The sequence below is a fragment of the Acomys minous genome, assembly GCF_964271855.1.
Source record: "Acomys minous genome assembly, chromosome: 2".
NCBI lineage: Eukaryota > Metazoa > Chordata > Mammalia > Rodentia > Muridae > Acomys > Acomys minous.
In genome coordinates, this window is record NC_140484.1 from 34,145,040 (window position 1) to 34,170,048 (window position 25,009).

Consider the following 25,009-nt stretch of genomic DNA (forward strand, 5'->3'; position numbering starts at 1 on the left):
ATTTAGAGGACTCTTCTTTGCTTCATTTTGCAGTCTAGCTTCTCTTTCGTTGCTGCAGAAGAAAATGGGTTTTGTTTTTGTTTTTGTTTTTGTTTTTAATCTGTCAGACTTCAAGGAAACAACTCATTTATAGGGTAATTTTAATTTTCTACTTACCTTCTTCTGTCTTTAAAATAAACAATATCCTCTGCCTTGGAAGGCCGGGGAAGTGGTGTCTTGTATGTTTTCCTTAAACACTGTTTAAACTTTCAGAGTGCAGAGGCAGAAGACCCGTTAGTGGCCCCAGAGTTTCCTAGTATTTGTTCCCACAACAGTCACCGAATCACCCGCCAAGGTCCGGAACTGCCCAGTTCAAATCCCCACAGACGTTGTGATTTACCGTACTCAAAATAATCTATGCGTGAGAGTCTCTCATGTATAACATGACCGCATAACCGCCCCCTTTTTTTTTAACAACATAAACTTTGCTTGTTTTCAGTGTTGGTTTGTCAATTCCGGCAACCACTACCTACGTATATAGAAGGCTGCCTTCACCCACCCAAGAAAACAACCAAACAAAAAAATCAAGACATAACATAGGCTCGCTTAATAACTCGGTGGGGAGGGGACCGTGGAAATCTACGACCTTTTAGCGGCTTCTGAGAACGACAGTATCTGACTCCTTAACTGCTCAGAGGCCATAGTCGTTTCTGAAGATCGCTTTTCCAGAGCCGGGTCCTATAGTCAGCCAAGGAAGAGAGCACCGCTGGCCATTTGGGTTTGCTGTACATTCTAGGGCTGCACCGTCGAGTTCAATCAGCAGGCTCTCTGCCTGAAAGAGTGATTTGGAAAGAGAACTTTCAACGGGGAATATAAATATAGCTGCGTACTTTTTCCCCCTTCGCCACTCCGGCTTCAGATGCGCGGAGGAGTTGGAAGTTGTCCGCGGCTGATCTGCTGGGGCCCCCGGGAGGAACCGCTTGCACACGACTGCTATCTCAGGCAGACCCCGCAGGCCATCTCAAAAGCTTGCAGGAGACCCTGGCTCTTGCCCTTTTCCCCCACGCTTCGCCGAGAAAACAAGTTCCCAACACTACAACCGGAAGGAATTTTGTAAAGTGTGGGGACGAGAGACAGAGGTCACCCGTGGAACGTTGGGCCTGAAACGAGGGGGAAAAAAATGGATGCCTACAGGACTCACTTCTCATGAACTGTGAGTGACAGGAATTTGAGACCAAGTACTGTTTTGCTCTGAAATCTGTGTATCTTAGAAAGATAAGGGCCACGGACTTTTATCCAAGCCGAAGAATTTCTCGCAAATGGCCAGTGAAACGGATGAGGGACGTAAGAGTAACCAGTTTCTCCAAAGAAAGAAAAGCTGCAGCGCTCTGCACCAGGGTTTAGAGGGACATTTTCGTTCTCAAGGCAATCCCCTTTCCTTCCTGGGTCACCTAGCCACCCTCTCCCAGTGCCACTCACACTGGTATTATTTGGTACTGGGCCCGTTTCACTCCAGTGCACATCGAGGGCTGAGATCTAAATACTCGTTTGATATAGCGCGGTAATCCTTTTCTCATATTTGCTGGGAATGTTTTCCATATCCCAGTATTTGACAACATCTCCCTATAGGGACAGGTTTGTATTTATGTTGGTAAAATGTCCCCTGCCTCAAAGTCTATTGTAACCCAACACCTGACAACCCCGAGTCCCATTTCTGTTTGCAGAAAGGGTTTATTCAAGCACATAATGGGATCCCAGCAGAAAGCCTTTCAGAACAAGGGGCTATGGTAAACTTCACCACATGAACTCCGTTTCCAGGGCTATTAAGCTTTTAATTGGAAAATAGCAGAGGAAATTTCAAGGTGACTATAACGTGTTAGCAGTTAGTTCAGAGAAGAAAAGCCCATGCGGGAATGAATGTAGAAAGCATATGGTCCGAATCACACTTAGGAGGAGCGGCCTTGCTTCTACTAAGTCCCAGCAGCTTATGCACTTATGGGAAAAATCATCAAAGAAATTGGAAGAGGAGGGGGAGGATTACAAGCAAAAGTAACCTCACTAGACTACACCCACTCCCAGCTCCTCCGAGTGCTGTGTGGCGTTTTTAAGCCACAATTAACTAGGTAGGATATGGCAGGTATTAATATTGAAGGAGGTGGAAAACAACGTGTTTGCTCCCTCTGGCTCCTTCTGGCTGCTCCCGTGAATCTCGGAAGATCCGAAGGCCAGTGCTCTTGTTGAGAAAGTGTTGGTGCCTGATTCCAAATCTGGTAGCTTCCTTGGGGGGGGGGCGTCCCTCCCTCCTCCTCCCCAGCAACATTTAATCAAAGGACAATCGCATAATGTGCTTGGATTTAAGACACATGGAGACATCTGTTCTTCTGTATTCTCGCGCAGAGGGAAGTCGCGAGTTCCTATTTTGTTGGCTATACCTCCAACACGGTGACTTTGGTGTTGACAGGTGCGGGGGTGGGAGCTTGTAAAAGACCCTTTACAGACATTTAAAAAAAAAAAAAAGTCACCCTTCTGCCTACCCGGAAACCTAGCAGGAACTATTCTGCACTCACCCAGTCAGTGTCTCTTTATTTAGCCATCTTCAAGATGAAGAAAGGTAGGGGGCAGGATGACTAGGGTCTTGAGGTGACAGGAAAGTCCTTGTTTACCCCCAACTGGTTGGGGAGAGCCTTAAGCTTGGTCTTTATTGTATCCTGAGGACTACTGACCGGCATCCAGTAGGTCTGGGGATGCTTTTAGCCGGAGGAAGGGTCCCAGCTCACGGGGGTAGGGGGGGACGACATATCGAAGTAGGAGCTGGCTGTAGATGCCTTTGGAATGAAAAGATGCCTTTTCATTCTGAAAGAGGTGCTGACCCCTCTGGCTCTGTGCAAGTTCTTCCCTGACCTTCAGGTTCTAGAACTCTCCAGGTCGGCAGGCAGCACCTTGGAGGCACATTCCTCACACTTAGCCTAAACTGAAGACTGACTGACTCCAGCTCTTGGGAAGTTTGTTACTCCCGCACAATCTTACTCGAAGGTTTCTAAGGGACTTCAAAAGGGCGGCCACACCCTCGCTGAACTCACCACCCCAGCCCCAAGGCCGCCTTAGTCGGGATGGGGTGGGGGGAGGAGAGTCCTTAAACCATTTTGTTTATGTGTATGTTAAGGGGGAGAACCGGGTTTCCTGGTAGGTAAAATGATCGACGTCGATTTTATAATTCAAATATAGCTCAAATAAACAGCTTTTCTTTAGAGATTTAAAAACCCAAGATTGAGAAAACCAAGCCTGGTAATTTGAGTAACGCTCAAGGGACAAACCAAACATTTCCTTTCCCTAAGTTAGGAGCTCTAAGGGCTGGGTAGACTTCTCCAGGATTGTTCCCGCCCACGCCCAGAAAACTCCACCCACCCACCCCCTTCTGCTGAGTACAGCTCAGAGAGTAGGGCCTTGGCAGTGCAGAGAGAAACTTCCCGGGTAGAGTACCAGGGCCAGCAGCCAATCAGGAGGAACAGGTGCGCCACCAGAACCCTGGAAAAGTGGGTACAAGCTTAACTCCTGGATTTCTTAATCGGGGGACCCGAAAACCACCAGGAACACATACAGAACCACTGTAGGCCTAACTCTAGTCTCCTGTACCCGCTGCAGTGCAGCCTGGAGGGGCGACTTCCGGTGAGCGTTCCCGCACACTGCCCCGTACACTCCTTAGCTCCGCCCACCACCTTCGCCCCGCCCCCTGCCCGGGGACTACTCCGCCGAGGTTCGGTTGGGAGGGAAAGTGTGTGCGCAGTTTCCGAGTGTAGACGGGAAGGAACTTCACTGTGGCTAGGTGAAAGAATAGCGGATGCTAGTCTTCGCCCGTGTCCCGAGCATGTTTCCACCCAGGCTGTGTCCACGCCCTTGCCTAGCGGCCCTTAACATTTCACTAGGAGCGGAATGCCACCAGAAACGCAGCATGGGAAAGTGTCTGGGTACTTCGAGTCAGCACAGCAGAGGCGCCCGGCTTCCCGCGTGGGCGAGCATCTTCCAGCCGACCTGGAAACCTCAGTGTGGGAACCCACGTTCTGCCGGCGAGGCTGGCCACTGGGCCCACTCTGCGTTCTAAGTGCGCGGACAGCAGGTTGTGGTTGCCGGGGGCGGGTTCCGCTTCGCAGCCTACAAATGACCCGACTGGGCAGGTACACCCGTGCGACCCTCGTTCTCAGAATCGGCTCTCCCTTAACCCTCAGTTCTAGCCCTGAGGTATGAGCTTGCCTGGCACCTCTACAGGAAGATCAGCCTGCCTTAGTGTCCCATCACCCCTCTCCACTAAGCGGGGTTTACAGACCCAGTAAAGGCAACAACTCTCCGGGAACATCCCGGAGAAGACCCTGGCACACACACACCCCCACTTGCACGCACGTGCTTGCACTCGCTTCTTGCACAATGGACCACACTTGCGGAAACGCAGGAGAAAGTAGCCTTGCTGCTAGAACCTGGGCACCTAATGAGTGTGTTGGTTATTCCCGCTGCTTGTGGCCGGCTAGATTTAGTCTGAACGGGTTCTGCCTTGCCTCCTTAGTAGTCAAGAATAAATGCAGAGGTCCTATTCTGACAAGGCCCAAGTCTCTGACGTGGATATTCCGCAGACCCGTCAACCTGCAGCCCGCCGTGGTTGCCTGCTGTCGTCACCCCACTGGTACTACTGGGATTTGTAAACTCGGTCCTAGGCTAGTCCCGACCCCGTGTGGACGGAGTCCTCCTGGGGATGCAGCGCGCTGGGAGTATGGTGAGCAGATACATGGGCATCAAGCAATTTCCCCGTGGGACCAATGGGGACCGCCATGGTGTTAACCCCTAGCTTGTGGCCTAGTCTCTTTAGGTGAGGGTGTTTCACTCTACAGAACCTCCTTGACTAAAGTGCGCTCCCAAGCCACATACACTTAAAAAGATGAGGACCTGAGCCACGTGGCCGGCTACCAACAGCCCTCAATTGGGAACAGGTAAACTCCACTGGGAACGCTCGCTCGCGGTGGCGAGGTGGCGAGGTGGCGTGCCAGTGGCCGGCTTCCCTTGCCAGCGCTAGGCTCTGCTGTCTTCGTCGTCGCAGTAGCTACAGCTGCAGAAGGGCACAGGCTGCAGTAGCAGCGGCCTGACAAGTGTGATAAAATGATCTTCCTTAACTAAACTCGTAAAGCACTGGGCAATAAAACTCAATCTTCTGTAAAATCCAATTAAGTCATTATCTGACTGATTGTATCTTTAATTGAAAACAGAAGTGACAGTAAATTTCTGTGATATATCAGGATCAATCGATACCGCTATACGATTCAGCCCCAAGAAGTGATTTATAATGTCAAACCTATATAGGTAACTCCACATTACTCTCTCTAAAACCACTGGTGGATGAAATTAAGAGTAAGTGCATTTAATAAAAAACAAGATGGTCAGGTTATTGATTACAACAGATGGGGGTGAAATCAAATAGATGTTTTCAAAGCACAGAGCGAAAAAAATACAAGTAATTTCTTTTTTTTCCTGCTTAATGCAGCTCCCCAAATATACACACAAGAAAACGCAGTCATCAATAACGTTTTTATTTCAGGTACAGCTGCAACCACACACCACAATTAATTTTTTTAGACTAGTTTCATTTCAGGATGGCTCTGTAACATAAGGAAGTACTCCAAAAGCAATTTTTTAAAACAAAATAATGAACAGAAAAACATCAGTGGTAACTTTTAAAGATGTACTTATTTTCAACCCAGATTACAACCTAAGGTTACAAAATCATCTAGATTGCATCCATTTTCCCCCATGTAGTAAAGAAAATGTACATGTTAAACTCATTCTAGGAAAACCACCCAGAAGATGCCTCACTGGGTTACTTCATGTTAGTTTTTTTTTTTAAGTTACCTTTTAACAGTTTCCCCTCCATGTATTTCAGTTATGTTTGGATTTGGGGTGTGGGTAGACAGCTATCTCCAACAGCAACACAGAAACAGTGTCTCCGTTTACTTTCTGCAGATTTTTAAAACAATTTTTTGCCTGCTCTTGTCACTGGTCAAGTATTAAATTTATATTTTCTTGGTGATATTAAAATCCTGAAAACTTTATAAACACTCTAAGGCACCTAAGAGTTCATTTTAACTCCGAAAATAGCTGGTAATTGTGACTAACTTGGGCGCACAGTCAATTCCTTTCTCTGGAAGACTCCATTTAAAAACAAAACAAAAACAGTGGCGAGGGAGGGGGAAGGGACAGGAGTGGGGGAAGAGAGACTCATTACTGTTTAAAGTTTGTGAGCCAGGCACTTAAGTCTTGCAGATGGTACTCAGGGATCCTACACTGTTCGAAGTGTTTTAAGCCTAACTCTTAACTTGAACCAAACTTCTGAACAAACAACAACAAAGTAACAACAAACTGTGCCGATGACAGACAAGCTTTGTCATAGCCCTGTGGTCAGAGCCGCCCGCCGGCGGCGGCTCACTCGTCATCATCGTCATCATCGTCATCTTCTTCCAGGACCTGGTTGACGGCAGTGTAGCTGCTAGGCTCAGAGGAGGCAGACTCGCATTCCAGAACTCCCTTGCTGCTCTCGTTGCTCATCGGGGAGCTGCTGGAGAGGGAAACCAAGCCAGAGTCCTGACTGCTGGGCGGCGAGAACACTGGGGAGTGGGGAGAGAGAGCAAGCAAGTTAAAAATGGCTAGGCGATCCACAGTTTCCAATTAGGTTCCAACAAGAGGCGCCCTCCCATTTCCATTGCAAGTCCTCTTAGGACCCCTCAGAAAACCTCCTGCACTTCCTTAGAATAAAAACCAATCATATTTACAGTGTATCTGCTTAACCGAGGGGAAAGCGAGATAGCGCAAGCCCAGATTCATGGTTCAATGAGGAAACAACACCAAAACCCTACCCCACCCCACCTTGGAAGACTTTCCACCCCCACCTTTATGTAAAGGATGTTAATAGAAATTCCGTCCCTAGAGTGATCCACCTGAAGGGTGCTCCCTAAGCAGGACTCCACCCCATACACTTCCACCCCAGGAAAGGCAAAGTCTGCCAGGTAAAATGGGCAGCCTGTCAACTTTCTTATTATTTCTCTCAGCTATCACGGGGCAACAGACGTGGGGGGAGGGGTGGTTCAGCACACATAATTATAAAGAAGTAGAAGGTAGTAAGCAGAGGGGATTTTTTTCCAATGGAAAAAAAAGATAAAGTGAATTGTATCACACTAAAACATGAGATTCCACTGGGAAACTGACATTAAATATGAAGAATACAAAAATAATAATGCGCTCACCTTTTTTTTTTTTTTGCAACCTTAGAAGCCACAGTAGATACAAAATTTAAGCAAAAGGGTCCCTGACCCTCTTAACCTTAGCAGAGTGTAGATCCACCCCCAGAACTCCCTTCATGCCTAGTGTGAATGTAATTAAGGGGAAGCTGCCGTGGTAATTTCTCTCCTCATTAACTTCCTGATTGGTTTCGGCCTCAGGATTCTGCCGGGCAGTAGTTTGTCACCAATTCCAAATGGCCAATCGTTAATACTAATGTTTGTGTAACTAACTGCCAGCATCTGCCACGGCTTCTTGTACGACAATAATGGTGAATGGGTACATTAGTGCTCCAGTGTTAATTCAGCTTGTGTTCATCAATAGGGAAATCTATGATGTAATTAGCAAAATGCACTGGGAACCGAGTGCTGAAGTCATTTGTAGAGAACTAAATCATAGTGGAAGCTGAACCAGGTCCTGATGTGTTTGCCATCAATACTTATTATGTTTGGAATTTAATAAGGTATATTACCATGCTGAAAGGAGACCTTTTTACAAGAGAGCACTGTTGACGCTTGTTATGGGTTTGGAAATGTTTGGTGTTGCTAGTGGCGCCATACAGAAAGAAGAGAATTGTGATCACCAGTGGACCTTTAACCACTCTGCCCAGCCACATTACTCCGCAAAGCTCCAGTGTGACAGTGACAGACACCTCAGCATCCAACAAGGACAGAGGCCATCCGAACACTCAGTGTATAAATGTGAGGAGCAATTTAGGCAATTTCTGACAATTCATTTTTGTACTGAAGGTGTCTGTTTACATTTCCTTATCTAAAAAGATGTGAGTTTGTAAACTTACAGGTTTTTTTTCATTAAATAATATTTTATAGGAGTCTAAAGAGCAGGTGTGCAAATAATAAATGCAACAAAAACAACAACAAACACACACACACACACACACACACACACACACACACACACACACACACACACACACCCTACAATGGGGGCCGGAAGAGCCTTTACATTATTGCAGTACACAATGGCTTCCGATTAAATTTGGGTTGTTCCATGAACTTCAAATTCTCTGCAAGTCATACACATCAAATATATACATGAAAAAAATGCTGTCCACAGATTGCAGACTTTTGCTCAGAGATCATCTTAGTGCACAGATCTCAAGAGTAGCCTGGAGTCTATTTGTTCAATTGTACATTCTCACACCAACGCCAAACTAGGGAGAGTTTTCTGTCTCCGCACCATGGGGAAGGAAGTGAACGTTTACTGACTTATGTTCCAGAGGCCACATACTGTACTGAAGTGCTTCACTTTCAAGCCACACACTGAGAGAACTGAGCCCCCCTGGGTATACAGAGGCCCCCATGTCCCCGGCAAGCCTCTGCACCAGCATCTCCTTGATTATCATTCCCAGAAACTGGCTACACAACCTTCCCAGTCCTTGTTGGGGATCAAGGGACCAAAGAAACAATCAGTTCTTCTCAGACTGCCTGCAGAGGCTTATGGGAGTGCAAGGGCCTCCCAGTGGAACTGCCAATGGCCCTCAGTGAGAAGCTGAAGGAGATGCCCTTGTCCCTTCTCAGTCAGCTAATTAAACACTAAGAAATTTTTGCAAAAGAGAGCTCGAGAGCAAGCCCTTTTGCTCCCAGTTGCCCTTTATTTCCAAGGAGTTGGGACAACTGTGTGATTTGCAACTGCTGAGGCTCCAGGGAGAAGGCTAATGAATGACTTCAATCTGCTTGGAAAAGCATCTGTACATCTATTTTTTAAGTGTTTCTCTCCTCCAAACTTAAAGCCACGTTACCTTTACATTTGTTCAAGGATTAGTACTGTCTTTGAATGAGAGGTTGTTGAAGTTATTGTCACAATCTGCTTAACTCATTCTGGATACCACCTCAAGAAAGTCCTGAGTGTCTATGTAGACTTGGTGTTGTTAGTGACAAATGCTCAAAGTCTTCTTTATTACCACCTTTGACTATTGTCCTTTGGAGTACCCCATCCACTTAAACAAACTTCACTCAATGTTACTAGAAACAAGAGTAGCAACTGTGGTTGTAAGTACCAATTAAACATTCAAAAACTCTCATGGACCCTGGAGAGGGCTAATTCCAAGTCAAAAAAGCTTGTCTGTGTCATTTGATAAGCATGCGGCTAGCGCCTAGTGACCTCCGTCCACACTGAGGGCACAACAGACAGCATTGCCAGCACAAGAAATTGGTTCAATCTTTCTGAACAGCAGTCTAGTGACATGTGATAAGAGCCGTAAAACTGTTCATCCCCTCTGACCTGGTAATTCTACTCTGGGGAATAACCCCAAAGAAAGAGTAATTGACCCAGAGATGCTCAGCTCTCACCATCCTCACCAATGATGTTATCACTTCGCTCTTGTGCTTGTCGAAGGGGGCAACCGCATAGGAAGAAAGGGCAGGAAGCATTAGTGGTTCTACCTCTCTGTGAGCACTGGGCCTTCCCCGAAACAGAAGGAATGAATTAGAGCAGAGGCAGCAGAGGGAAAAGGAAAACCTGCCCCTTCTCATCTGTCCTTCTGTCACAGTACAGGTTCCTGAGCCAACGAGGCTGGCCCTTGTATGAACCTGCAGGTCTAGGACCAGCTTCCCCTCAAGCCACCAATTAAGGCTAAAAACTAACACATCTTACACGGCACAGTTCTTACCAACATGGAGAAGACACTTAGGATGGTTCTGATGATGCTATCTAACTAAAGTATTCTTTTCAAAAAAATAACACATACTGCAAAAAAAAAAAAAAAAGATAAATAAGGGGAGAAAACCCTAAAAACAATAAAGCAAAACCACTCCGTCTTCTGACATTGCAGAGACCCCTGACTTTTAACTTGAATGATCTGTTGGAATGAAGCTGACCGGCTAGGACAAATAATTCTCTCAGTGATGTGAGAAAACACTCGGTATTCATGCTTGAATAAAACAGGTTTTTCCTCTGTAGGTTAAACACTGTCAAAGCCTCACTAAGAAACCCTTCGGAAATAAAATATATTCCCTAGGGCTGCGGGCTCTTTACCTGGGCGCTACTACTGCCAAGGGGTACTAAGGTGCTAGCCTCTTGTTGGGTTGTCGGCTTTTAGAGGAAGGAACCTGATGAAAAGCTGCGAAAAATGTCTTCACCAACAAATTCTTCTGCCTCACAATAGCCATAGTGTTTGGAAATAAAATCATGTCCAATCAATACCACTTAGCAGATATTTAATGTTTCACAATAGAACGCTCTTCCAGAGTGGAGCTGCCACCCTTCTCACTAACATTGAAAATAATTAGGATTATCTCAGCTGCCGGAGCTTGGCAGGATCAGTTTGTACTTTCAAACAGCGCTAATTCTTGGCACTCAGAACAAGGGATGAAAGGTAAGGGCCTGAATGGAGGGCTTTCTTCCACCTGATCTGTCAGGATTAGCTCATTCTTTTCCAGTTCATGCCTGCACTCTAGTTAAGAGGACGGATGAGCTGTAACTGATGTAATTAGAAACCACAAGCTGAGAAAAAAATAGCCCATTATTAATCTCCCCATTTACTAGAAATTTACTAAAAAAAAAAAAAAAAAAAAAAAAAAAGGTAATAATCTTTGAAACAATTAAGTGTGTTTTCCCCCTAAGTGAAATTAAAGGCCAGCGACAAGAGCGGGAATGACTACACTGGATAGCTCCTTCCTTAAAACCGCTTACTTGTCAGTTCTAGAATCTGGGGGCCAGTGTGTGCTGACATGCAGGTGCCCTGCCATGGTAAAAGAGAGTTCCTCAGGATGGAACCCACAGCTTGCTGCACTTCCGCCTCCTCCTCCTCCTCCTCAAGTGACTATGCCAACCCTTTTCCAGCACTGGGAAATTAGGGGTTTCAAATGAGGGACTACGTGTCTATGTAACAGTGACCAGATTTCTTTTCTTCCACATTCCACGCAACTTCAACATTCACGCGCCGTTCACAAAAAACAAAAACAAAAAACCACGATAGGATGTTTCCATTCTCAAAACACCCGCAGGCCCATCAGATGCCCTTCTGCCATATGACTGGTGAGCACTACTGTTGGAGTCTGCACTTCTGTGCTCAGAACCTACCCACCCTACCCTGCTGGGACTGGCCCCTTTGCTGCTGGAGGATGGGGTGGACAATACACCTCCCTTGCTGTTGGGGGTCAGGGCTAGTGTTGACTGTCATCTTGATGACACCTGGAAGACAGAACTCCAGGAACAGCTGGGAGGGGCTGTGTGAAGTAGGTTAGTCTCTGGGCAAACCAGTGGGGGATTATTTTGGTTGTATTGGCTGAGGTGGGAAGCCCCGCCCACAGTAGGTGGCCGCGCATTTCCCAGCTGGGATGCTGGATCCTGAAAGCGAAGCAAGGGAGCTCCATTCATTCACTGCTTTCTGCTTCTTGACGTCAGACACAGATGTGCTAAGCTCCTCCTGACTGTAACCTGAACTGTTTTTGTCAAGGTATTTTACCCCAAGCAATCAACAGAAACTAAGACGCCTGCACAACTAGAGTTCAACTAAAACACGAAGGGAAGAATCCTTTCCTGTTTCAACACAGAACCACCCCCCCCCCCAAAAAAAAGGTTAAAAAGAGAGTTTTGAGATGGCTCAGCAGGTCAAGGCCCTGCCCCTCCCTGTATGGTCAGCCTGAGTTTAATAAGCAGAACTCATATAAAAGTGGAGGAGAGAAACAACTCCCACACCTGTCCTCTGAACTCCATAAATACACCATGGCACTGTGTGCCCCTCTCCCCAACACACACAGCAAACACACAATAATGTGTTTTCTGTTCTTATTTAAAAGGAGAAATGAACTGGGCGCGGTGGCACGCGCCTTTAATCCCAGCACTAGAGAGGCAGAGGCAGGCTGACCACTGTGAGTTCGAGGCCAGCCTGGTCTACAAAGCGAGTCCAGGACAGCCAAGGCTAACACAGAGAGACCCCATCTCGAAGAAAAACAAAATTAAAGGAGAAATGGAGATTGGTTGTCTGAGCATTCTACGCCACCTGTGTCTCAGTTTAGGGTTCCTATTGCTGCAATGAAACACCATGACCAACATGCAAGCTGGGGAGGAAAGGGCTTATTCTGTTTACACTTCCACATTGCTGTTTGTCACCAAAAAGAAGTCAGGACAAGAACTCAAACAGGTTAGCAACCTGGAGGCAGGAGCTGATATGGAGGCCATGAAGGGGTACAGCTTACTAGATTCCTTCCCCACGGCTTGTTTAGCCTGCTTTATTACAGAACCCAGGACCACCAGCCCAGGGGATGGCACCGCCCACAATAGGCTGGGCCCTATCCTATTGATTACTAATTGAAATAAATGCCTTACAGCTGGATCTCATGGAGGCCTTTCTCTCAACTGAGGCTCCTACCTCTCATATAGCTCTAGCTTGTGTCAAGTTCATGCATAAAACCAGCCAATATAATCTAAGGCCCAGGAAGGACCATAGCATGGCATTACTTGCTTTGTGGGTCACTATGATCACCGAGTCTCCAAGCCTGTGAGTGGACAAATTGTTCAACACTGTAGCTCTGCCCTAATAAAGGCTCACCATCTTTCACTGCCTGCCCCATATCACCCTTGCACTGGGCATCAAACTATGAGCTCTGCCACCGGACACTGACGCCACCAAAGCACTTTCTGGTTCAGTTTTTCCCTCAATCATAAAAGGCACACAAGACAGGCAAGCCTCATATCTAAAGGTCTGCATGTGCAGATCCAACCAACCTGATAACCAATGCCAGAGTCATAATCATCTGTGTGTACTGAACAAGAAGATTTCCCCCTTATTTATCCCCTAAATAATAACATCTACTTAAACAGTACAGATTAGATATTTTTACGTTTTGTTTGTTTGAGACAGGGTTTCTCTGTGTAGCCCTGGCTATCCCAGAACTCACTCTGTAGACCAGGCTGGCCTCAAACTCAAAAAAATCTGCTTGCCTCTGTCTGCCTCCTGAGTGTTGAGATCAAAGGTGTGCACCACCACTGCTGGGCTCAGATTAAATATTATGGGTAACCAAGATGATTTAAAGCATATGGTGCATGTATTTACATTCTGGGCAACTAAGATAACCATTTTATTCATTTCTAAAACTGCTTGAGGGATAGCATCACACAGCTCATGCTGGCTTGCTCTGATGACCCTGAGCTCACCTGGGATTACAGGAGTGCACCACCATACCTGGCTTAGGACATCATTTTATGGGACGGACCTGAACATCTGATTTCATAACCTACAACCAGACCTTGAGAACATGGAGCGATTCCTGTAGCCATTCATCTGACAGTGATGCTCTAAGACAGAATCTGCTGTAAACTTTCAGGTACCTAAAGGGATGTTATTCATTACTCCTCTTCTCTCTTCAGGCACAAGGCGGAAGTCTTCTCCACAGAACTTGGAGTCCACGTCTAAAGCAGAACCAAGAAGTTAATGGATTCTTATTTAGCAGTGGTTTGGAAAGAAAAATAAGTCTTGCCGACATCACAGCTCAAATTTCCCCCCCAAACTTCTCAGGCAAGTCTGTCTCGTGTGTAACGTTCAGAGAAAAGTGGCTTTGATTTTAACATAACAGAAAGACGTCGAGTTAGCATGGATTCCAAACTGACACCCGAGCCTACTGTTTGTGCTTTTTACAGCATTGTGTGTTGGACTTCAATTACATATAACAGTTTCTGAAGCTGGGCCAACCTACAGGAAGACTTGGCTGAATGGTTAGGGCAGAGGGCCATGGCAACACCTCATGGCAGAACTAGAAAGGCGCATTACAAGGGGAGGGACAAAGCCCGGGGTTACTAAGAGTATCTGAGAGAGCAGAGTAATCCAAGACTGGATGCACACGTACAGAGGGCGGTGTGGGGACATAACACAACCACAAAGCATCGCGAAGTCACACACCGGCAGAAAGGGGCCTCAAATCTAACACTGGTTTTAAGAATTTTAAGTGCAAGTGTCTTTTATTTATCTTTGTCTGTATTTGCAGTGGCGTTAAGTCTCTCGGCAAAGACTTTAGAGTGAGGCTCTTAGTGTGGGTGGCAGAGGTGAGTGGCAATCCTTGGGAACTCCGCAATACAAACAAGGGCTTAGGTCCACATAAAGGTGCCATGGCTGGGGTTGCATTTGAAAACAGTTAGAGCTATGACTATCATTGCATTATGATCAACTTGAGCAAAGGAGCTCTACGGGCCACTTGCCTAACACGGTAGGGCATGCCTTTAGCACTCAGGAGACAAAGGCAGGTGGATCTCCACGAGTCAGGCCAGCCTTAGAATTCCTGGTGAATTCTAACTAACCATGGCTAGTAAGAGCCAGAAAGGGGGGAGGGGGGATGGGAGGGCTAGGAGGGGTTAGGGGATGGGCTACGATTTTGGTTTAGGAAGTTGTCTGTCACATGTGAAAGCAATCTGCCCTGAGCAGGTTTTCCCAGCTGCCACTCTAAGAAGTTATTAGCTAAAGTGTTCTCTTCTCAGTATCCACACTGAATGGGCTCACAACTGCTCATAACTCCAGCTCCAGGGGATCCAATGTCCTCTTCTGTGCACATGTGTGCACGCGCATGCACGAGCCCACACGTACATGCACACACACGCACTTTACAGTAGGAGACAATCTTAGTATAGAACTGCAAAGGGGTCATGTGTGATTCAGTGCTAAAAGGTGGGGCATGCTGGAAATCCCACCTTTGCTGGGCACTTTGTTAATCCTAAAACAGAGGACTGTCAGGACTGTCAATAGCACGCAGGGGTGAAGGGGACAGTGACTTAAGCCTTGTCTTCTAATCCAGAGCCCTAAATGACCTTGGCTTTTGCTTAGCCCAGGCTGGCCTCATGGTCAGCTTTTTCCTCTGGAAGTGAACTGCCCTTGAGAAAACACTCTAAGTAACTGGGTCTCAACCTTCCTAATGTTGTGAGCCTTTACCACAGTTCCTCATGTTGTGGTGACCCACCCTGCCCCGTCCCCTGCCCCGCACCATAAAATTATTTTCGTTGCTACTTCATAACTGCAGCTCGTTGCCTATGGTGTTTTTCTGGACTGTTTTAGGAGAGGCCGGCACATGCTCAGGCTCTGGCACAGGGATTCTGGTGTGTGTTCGAGGATGGCTGGGAGTGGCTCAGTTGTTGCCCAGGGTACTGGAATCCACTGCCGTCCCCAGGGTTCCATCACTGGTCGGCACTGACAACGCAAAGCTTACTTTTCCTGCCTATCTGAAGCCAAGCTTAAGCACGGACTTTCCTTAGGGCCTTCTCAGAGCACAGTGGGATAGTGATTGGGCAAGAAGCCCCCAGCCAGGGCCTCCTAGTGCTGGGCCCATGGAGCTTTGCTCTGACCTCAAAAAGGAAAACTAAGGTGAACAGAGACTTAGCCACAGTGAGACCCATTATCGTTTCACTTTTCCTTCCCTGGGTCAGCAAACTGCATTCTCCCTAGGGATTTGGTTTTCTGCATCCTTTGGGTCTTACTGCTTTTGTTTAAATTGGGGTTAAAACAGACACAAAACTCTTCTTTTAAGTGCTCAGAGGCAGAGAGTGCGCTCACTGTGTCTACCACCATCCATCTCCGGAACTTTTTAACCTTCTTATAAACAAAACTCTGTGCTCATTAAGCAAAGAGCTCACCTTCTCCTCTCTCTCAGCCAAGTCATCTCCATCTCCACTGTACTTTCCGGTCCCTGGGATTCTGGCCACTTCAGGCATCCATGTAAAAGGAATCATATGGTATCTGTCTTTTATATTGAGCTTCTTTCACTTAGCATGGTGTCCTCCTGGCTCATCCATGTTAGAGCATGTGTCCCAGCTTCATTCCTATTAAGCGGTGAGTCATATCCCACTGCTTAGTGTTCTGTTTACAGTCGTGCACCAATGACCATCTGGGTTGTGTCTACTGTTGGGCTGTTGTGAATAAAGCTGTAAACAGGCATTCACAAATAGCCCACGGCTCTGTTTCCTATTCTTTTTCTTTTTCTGTGTTTTCTTTAAAGGTTTATTTACTTATTTATTTATTCAGTTATTATGTATACAGTGTTATGCCTACATGTATGCCAGAAGAAGGTATCATATCTTATAGATGGTTGTAAGCCATGTGGTTGCTGGGAATTGAACTCAGGACCTTTGGAAGAGCAGCCGGTGCTCTTAACCTCTGAGCCATCTCTCCAGCCCGCTTCCCATTCTTTGGGGCATAAGTATAAATGATGATCATGTAATAACTTACTTAATTTTAAAAGCACTGTCGTGTGGTTTTACTTTACACATGTGCTCCTTGTACAGAACATGGCATTGCCTTTACCACTTACACCCACATGTCTATGCTTCTCGGAGTCACACCCCCACTGCCCTGTCTTACTCCTCCTCCCTGGTCCTATGCAGCAGTCTGCTTTCGTGTCATATTGACAGCTGCGTGTAGTTAAGGATGGGGTTTCAATCTTCCGGTTTCTCTTCTTTCCCCGATTTCTTCCTACTTCCCCACCCCTGACCCTTTCTCCTGCCTCTTTTCATTATCCCCCAGTTCAACTGGGGTCACCCTCATTTCACACTCTCCCCCCAAAGCACAGGCAACTGGAACCGCTTGATGCCTAGAAAAGCCCCCTGGAGCCCACTCAGGATCTGCTGCTCGTCAACACTCCATCTCTTCCTTCTCCACATGCAGGAGGACGCCATGTCCTGTCCCCGGTCCTCCAGCCACAAGGTTATCGTTTCTCTCACCCCACCCCCAGCACAGACCTCCCTCCACACTGCTTGGGACTTGCCCCATTGTAGTGCAAGTCTTGCTTTCTTTTAAGACTCACTTATGTTATGTAAGCATGTTTTTGTTTTAATCCCAAGTGTGGGCTGTTGGGCTGCTTCAGTTTGTCCACAGCTGGCCATCGCCTCGAGCAGGGCGCAGTCTGTGACAGCTGGTAACAGCCTTGTGCAGCTGGAAGGGGCGTGGTCTTTGCCAGCAGGAGTTAGTGGAATTCTGAGGGCTCTGGGAGAGCGTAAATACCAGAGCTGAGGGAGAGGAACGGGCTTCAAGGAGACAGAGAGAAAAAGGCGGCTGCTGGTTCCGCTGGATGTCCTGACAGGTTGGTGTCAGGTCAGGTCCCCCAAAGAACCCAATGACCCTAACCAGCTGGACCTAAGACTAAAGAGGTCTATACCCCTGTCCCTTCTAACTTTCTACGTGGGGGGGGGGTGGCTCAGGGGGAGGGGATGCTGGAAGGGAGGTAGCGGCATTAAGGAACCTCAAATAGAGTTTAAAAACTAGCTCACCTATACCCCATCTTGTGACACAATGGCATTTCCACGAAGGTGGCTTCATGTCTTGGCTTCTCAAAGAAAGCTACATCTGTTCCTGAAGGATACTGCTGCCATCTCAACCAAAATGGAGAACCTTCTATTCCCTCCAACGGACACCCAGGTCCTTGCTGCTCTCTAGTCTTACACTCACGGATACCACCTGCTTGCTCAGGCTCTCACTTGGTGTTCTCTGCCCACCCTCACTCCCCTACTCCCTCACATACCTAAGTAGCTACTCAGTCCCACCCTCCTGATAACCACATGCCCCTCCCTTCCGCTTAGCGCATTACCCCAGGGGAATTCTGGCCCATGTCACCCAACACTTAAGCTAAGGGCATCTGGTCACCTTCCTGGCTTCCCCAGATGCATACATGTATTTTTCCTTCATACGTACAGGATAAAGGAAGTCCATCAGGAAATAGGTAATAGTGCCATCAGACTAGGTTTTATATAGATCACTTTTATTATGGATTGACTGCATACAGCTGCGAGCAATTTGAAAGATGAGTTTAAATCCCTAGACACACCCAGCATTGTGCCCAATGATGAAGGCAACACATTTTTACACAAAAGGTTTGTGTAAAATGGCAGTGTATCAGCCAACAAAATAATTCCATGCAAGTGACAAAGATGTTTATCTTTCCAAACCTTTAAGGTCCTGGAGGGTTAAGTCTCTAGTCTTACTATCAGAGCATCCTCTAAAATGGGGATGAAGTTTAACTTTAAAAAGCATCCAACACCACAAGTACAAATGTTACTGCCTCTGTCCACTTAACAAACTGGCACCTGGTCACAAACATAATCCATTTCACCTTTAATGCTACTGTTGAAAAATATTTAAATGTCCAGGCATGGCCTACAACCCCCATACTCTTTCCTAGTCCCGCATTCTGAAGAAAGCAAGTATTTTCACACTTGGTTCATGTTCAGTCAAGATTGTAATTACACCTGTAATTTGAAAACAAGAGTGCAAGTCCAGCACTCATGAGGGCTATTGCTTGCCCCCAGAGCAAAAGGTAGAGAGCAAGCACTTAACAAGCACCTCTCAGCTCCTTCAAGGCAGAGTCCTCTGTTCATTCTGGAAGGTACCACATCATCTCCAAAGAGACCAAATTACATAAGCTTCCTGGCCACCAAAAATGTCAAATGGCACAAACTGCCAAGTTTATATACTGGCTTTTGATGACATCATAGTTCATAAAAACTTTTGATCACATCTGAGAGGTTGGACACAGAGTACTCTATTAGGGGGCAGAATGTTCTGCCTTACAGAGTGGACTAAATGCCTCTTTGTTTTCTAATTTAATCCAGAAGAAGCTAAAACTCTCCCTAAGAATTTACAAGCTGGGCCGGTGGTGGCAAACACCTTTAATATCAGCACTCAGGAGGCAGAGGCAGGTGGATCTGAGTTCGAGACCAGCGTGGTCTACAGAGTGCCTTCCAGGACAGTCACAGCTAGACCCTTTCTTGAAAAAAAAAAAAACACCAAACCAAACCAAATAAAAACAACAACAAAACATACAAGCTGGTCATTTTAGTTCAGAGAGTATTTCCTGAGCTTCTGGGCCTAGCACTGCTCTGAGTAAAAAAGAAACGCTGTGAATGAGATGTCTCTATTCATAAGGAAATACCTCTGAATAGATGCACTGGGGGTCAGAAGCCAGCCTGGTGACTTAGTAGTGACATGTCCCCAGACAATCACAGGACAGCTCTGAGCAACTCCTCATCCCTAAGGAAGACAACAGTGCTAAATGCCGTTGTGATTACATAGCACATGACACCTGTTCCCTCAAAACAGGCAGACCTCTAACAGCTGTCCTGGCCTCTTGTTGTTACCTTTGAAAGACAGAACATTGTGGGCTGGAGAGATGGCTCAGCTGTTAAGAGCACTGACTGTTCTTCCAGAGAACCCAGGTTCAATTTCCAACACCCACATGGAAGCTCACACTGTCTATAACTCCAAGGTCAGATACCCTCACACAGACATACATACAGGCAAAACACCAATGCACTTAAAATAAAAATAAATAAATTAAATTATAAGAAAGAAAGAAAGAGCCGGGTGTGGTGGCGCACACCTTTAATCCCAGCACTCGGGAGGCAGAGGCAGGCAGATCGCTGTGAGTTCGAGGCCAGCCTGGTCTGCAAAGCGAGTCCAGGACAGCTAAGGCTACACAGAGAAACCCTGTCTCGAAAAACCAAAAAAAGAAAAAGAAAGAAAGAAAAAGAAAAGAAAGAGAGGGAAGGAAGGAAGGAAGGAAGGAAGACAGGGAGAAAGATGGCATCAGAAAGTGTTCCAGACCCAGACCAGCAACAAGATGAAGCTTGTTACACTGGTGCGATCTTTCTATCTCCCTCACCTGGAGCCTTGTATTTTGTCCCCAGTCTTTCAGTCCTCTCCTCTGCTTCCCCCACCCACCCACCCATCCCTCCAGTCTGCTCTAGAACCTGTTCTAGTTCCTGACACAGAGCTTTTGAAGTAAAGCATCCAGCTAAACTAACTCAGCCAAGGCTGAGCCAACGGCTGCTCATTTTCTTGAAATGTGTTACAGAGGCAGTCTCTCAGTCTGCCACACAGGGATGTTAACTCTGTGGCAGGGTAAACTTCTAAAGTGTCCTCTGCACAACGTACCACACAGAACACACTGTGTCAGTGGATAAATCATTACCTTTCATTTTTCCTACATAAGGGTCAGGTTGTGTTTGAGATGGGTCTCACTATGTAGCCATGGCTGGTCTGGAACTCATGATATATTCCTGGATGGCCTCAAAAATCACACCAGACCTCCAGCTTCTGGCTCCCAAGTGCTAGGACTGCAGGTGTGCATCAGCTACCAGAATTTCATGACCCAATGACTCTTTTTTCCCTTGGTTTTTCAAGACACGGTTTCTCTGTGTAGCCCTGGCTGTCCCGTACTCGCTCTGTAAACCAGGCTGGCCTTGAACACAGAGATCAGCCTGACTCTGCCTCATAAGTGTGGGGGATAAAGGCATGTGCCGGCTGCCCACCGACACTTTCTAGCAGTCTGTAACTGGCTCTCAGTCTGTCACATGATGGGGCCCTGTGAGCTTGCTCGTATGACTTGCCCCTGAGATCATTCCAGCTGACACATGACAATCAGACTCCCTTCTCCGCCTTCCAGGGGCTCAGCGAGATGCAGCCCTTGTGGACATGCAACAGTGGGTGAGTGTTTAAAGAGAAGACATTGAGATAATTTTATTTTTCTGCTTACAGGGGAACTCTCATGTTCCCAGTCCTGTAATGAGGCTTTGGGGTTCTAATTAAGACTTTCTTAAGAGAAATGAATACAAGGTATATTCGATTCTTTCTACTGTGAAGTAGTACTAATTATAACTCTGATCCAGATAAAATTCAGAAGGAAAAAAACATGGATACTAATAGTATCTAACTAATGTGCTTGGTAGTTAAGGGGAGAATTTTTTAATGTTAAATTTATTTACTTAAAAATTATTATTTCTGAATGTGAAGAGAAAAGCTGATTGCAAAAGATTTGAGACAAAGTAGACAGGTATAGATAAAACTAACATATATACTTAAATAAAATCACTTTAAAAATAAAAAAATAAAAAAGAAATAAAAATCACATTAACAGTTAAGTAATGATTTTATGTAAATACAAATTATTTATTTAAAAAGCACCTAGAACCTTTTATGCCAAAACAAATACCCAAAGAACAACAAAAAAAGCATTATTATTACTTGAATAATAAAAAGCAATATTCAGAAAGACGGCAAGCAAAGGAACCAGCCAGTTGCTGCAGTAGCCATGCTCCTCCATGGATGTGCCTCACTGGCCCTGTGGGAGTGAGCCACTTCTTTAATGAGCATCAGTGGTGAGCACCAGGGACCTGAAACTGGAGCCTTGGGAAGGCTGGACCCCAGCACGGCAGGAGCAGCAAGTGCTGACTTAGGTAAGCAGGCTTGCAGAATGAGGTGCAGCCCACATTATTTATTAGCATAATTATCAGACATAATGACTCCTATTGTGTTCTGGGCATTGTGCTTTAAAGGTCTCTCATCTTTACCAAAACCTTTCCAGGAGGTGGTCATTAATATCCTCCTCTGACAGGTTTGAAAAGTTGAGAGGGCCATCAACACGCTCAAGGACACACACCCTGGCTGATGTCAGAAGGAATCTGGACAGTCTTCAGGAAGCTGTGGTACCCTGGAGCAGGTCTGCCGGTTCTACCCACACCTGCCAGCCTGGGCTTCGGTCCTTTGCTACTCCGAGTGGAGTTGCATGTTTCCCTTTTAAAAATAAAGCTGGGGAGTCAGCTACACAGGGACTCCAATTTCCAGCTCTCTAGAACTCTTTCCAACAGACTTTAATATCATCCAATCCAGCACATGCTATGTCTGGGTGTCTGTCCAAGGAAGGAAAATCGGGTTCTGTGAAGAAATCTGCACAGTCACATTCATGTCCCCTGCTGCTCAACTCACAATGGCCGTTACCGTAGACGCAACTTAATGTCCCTTGACAGAGAGGTAAAGAAGGTATGCTATTCACATATTAGTGCCATCCGAATATGATTCAGCCTTCAAAAAGGGACTCTTGATATTAAAGATAACACCAGTGAACCCGGAGCTCATGCCAATCAAATCAAAATAAGCCAAGCATGGAAGGCCAAGGGCTGCAGATGCCAGACTCAATGGCCAGGGAGAAAAAGCTAAGTCACAGATAGGTTCACAGGGTTCCAAGTCCTAGGGAGCAAGTCCTAGAGATCTGTCATACAGCACCCCCACTTAACTGTCATGTCAAGGAACAAGAAATACAGGAAATATAAATAATACAAAAGATGCTGAAAGCTGGATTTGTGCCTTAACTGTGGCAACTGTCTCCAAATACATCAAGGTGTTTGCTACACCGATGCCGTTTCTGATAACAACTGTGCATCAGTGGGTTGTTGCAAGGCAGGGAGACTCTGTGCAGCTGGCAGATTCCAGTGTTTGAGAAAACGAAGTAGAAGATACAGTAAAGTCTCAGGTTTTCTTTTTAGAACCACATCTTGCTACAGAGACTTCAGAATCCTAAATTGGTAGGGGACAGGAGCCATGGTACTGTCTGGCCTGGGCCGGAGGGACACTGACCATGAGCCCTGGAGAAGCCAATGACACCCACAGAAATGCCAGCACAGGAGACAGCAAGCACCTGATGTCAGAAAATTAACAGAAGCTGGGGTGGGGTGGGGGCTGGAGAAACGATTCAGAGGTTAAGAGCAAGAGCACTGTCTGTTCTTCCAAAGGTCCTGAGTTCAATTCCCAACAACCACATGGTGTCTCACAACCATCTATAATGAGACCTGGTATTCTCTTCTGGCCTGCAGGCACATATAAGGGCAGAATGCTATACAAATAATAAATAAATAAATCTTTAAAAAAAAAAGAAAAGAAAATGCAACGGAACTATAATTTGTGGGGATTTGAGAGCCACAAAAGGCGGCAGTAAAAATAGTTCAGGGAATTGTATTTTTCTTGGTAGAGGAGAAGAAAAAAAGGAGAAAACAAAAAACAACACCCCCCCCCCTTTCCAGAGCCCACCATTCCACAACCTAAAAAGCTTTTGCTCCTATTGTGTAACTGTTTCCACTGAGGTTGAAACATTCCATCCTGCAGGGTCCTTAAGCAAGAAGACAGATGACTCAAAATAGCTTAAAGAAGTTTCTGAAACTGACCAGATTCACTTGAGCACTGCCCCACCACCACCACCACCACCACCACCACCACCACCACCACCATCACAGTAAGCAACAAAAGCTGAGTGTTCCTCTTAGACAAGCTGCAAAGATGACCCTGAGGCCAGACCAGCTGCCTGGGAGAAGTATAGACCAGAGTCCCTTGGAAAGGGCCCTCTCCACCCTGTGGAGCTGCCTGCAGGCTGTGCAGTGTGCTGCAGCTTCCCAGCTTTTGTGAGCTGTCACCCCAGCTGAGGTGGGCCTCGGTGATGCCGCCATCTTTGAGTGAGTCACTTCTGCTTCTGTAAGTGACCCCTCACCCATATTCCTGTTAGTAAACCCAACAAAACTCACTGGTTCACCAAGCTAGACTCTGGTGACATCTGTAACTTTGGTTTGTCCTGGGCATCCTATCTAGGGAGAATAGACAGGTGTGTGTGTGTGTGTATCATCTCCCCAGGAAAAGTTTTGTCACACAACAGGTCCCTTCGAGGGACTCCTGCTCAACGGAACAGAGGAAAGCCCACCAGGCAAAATGGACGGAAGAGTCAACCAGCAGGCAGGGGCTGGGGGGGGGGGGCGGCTCTGGCAAGACTGTCCTCATAGCTGTTGCACCTCACCAAGTTCCCAAAGCACAGAGTGACAGGACAGGCCCGGCTGCACAGAGCCCAGCAGGTATGGTTACAGGGTAGGTAAGTAATTACCCAACTCCACCTTCTGTGACCTGCCCTAAAGCTAGAGTGGAGACAGTGACAAATGAACCAATTCACCCCAGGAGCCTTCAGCACCCCCCGGTCAGCAGTATCGGCTCCTGATACATCTAACAGAAACGTTTACTGGCTGGCAGGTCCGCTGTGGGGACGGATCTATCCATCAATGAAGCTAACACAGAGTCCGACTCAGGCTGCACCTTAAAAAACCCAAGTGAGAGGAAATGGTTAACAGCATAGTAATAAGCCCTGAGAAATAGGCAGCGCCTCTAAGGACTCTACTGATCCCCTGTGACACCTTCTTTGGGGCCTCTGTTTCCAGTTCTGTAAAGAGAAGGGATTGAGCTATCCTCTTTCTCTACCAGAACTCAGATCCCAACACGTGCTGACGCCTCAGGTTCCCCATTTCTGCTCAGCTCTTGTGCTTTAAGCAGCTGCTCGAAGTCAGAATTAACAGCCTACAGAACAAGAGTTGGGTAATTTAGCATCTGGTGATTACTTCCGAAGCAAGAAATTAAGACCTTGCCATTGCTAACAGACATTAACATTTCCTGTCAATAACAGACGGCGCTCTTTCCAGTCACTGGGACATGGCTGCTAAATGGGGTGGGACTCAATTCCTTCACCTTCTGGCTGGACTAGAAGGACTTGCTACCAGGGACACGGTGACAGCCTCTGCCAGCCCTTACAACCAAGTGCCAGTCACACGGGTTGATTGAAATCCGATTGGTAGCAGCCTGGACCATGAATTTTCTAACATGACTGGTTCTTTAGGGCCTTGATGCTTTAGTCTGAGTCCAGTCCTTGTAAGAACATCAGTGGCTGCCCTGCTGTGAGTCTCAGTGGTTGTCCAGTGTGAACATCCCTCTTTCCCCCGCCCCCCACCCCACCCCCGGCTCCCCCCATTAGCACCAGAAGGACGTATCTTCCATCTTTCTTACAAAGGAGATACCATGTATTTTTGACACAGCTATTGTCACATCAACAGAGTGCAGGGTAATTCTCCTTTGTGTGTATGCATGTGTAAGCATGTGCCCGTGAAAGCCAGGAGACAACATCTGTTGACATTCTTCAGGCAC

At 46.6% G+C, this 25,009-nt stretch overlaps 1 protein-coding gene across 4 annotated transcripts in view; it reads right to left on the reverse strand.

Moving 5' to 3' along the window:
- Nucleotides 1-5,492: 5,492 nt before the first annotated feature.
- Nucleotides 5,493-25,009, reverse strand: part of DMRT1 (doublesex and mab-3 related transcription factor 1) — a 103,180-nt gene continuing 83,663 nt past the window's right edge. For 2 of the 4 annotated variants that reach the window (XM_084771734.1, XM_084771733.1), the window contains exons 5-6: nt 13,585-13,665; nt 5,493-6,620 (exon numbers count right to left, since the gene is read on the reverse strand). In XM_084771734.1, the coding sequence (XP_084627860.1) occupies nt 6,439-6,620; nt 13,585-13,665 (263 nt within the window). In that variant the 3' untranslated portion in view covers nt 5,493-6,438. The remainder of the gene's footprint in view (nt 6,621-13,584; nt 13,666-25,009) is intronic. The other 2 variants (XM_084771736.1, XM_084771735.1) reach the window with 1 other exon arrangement.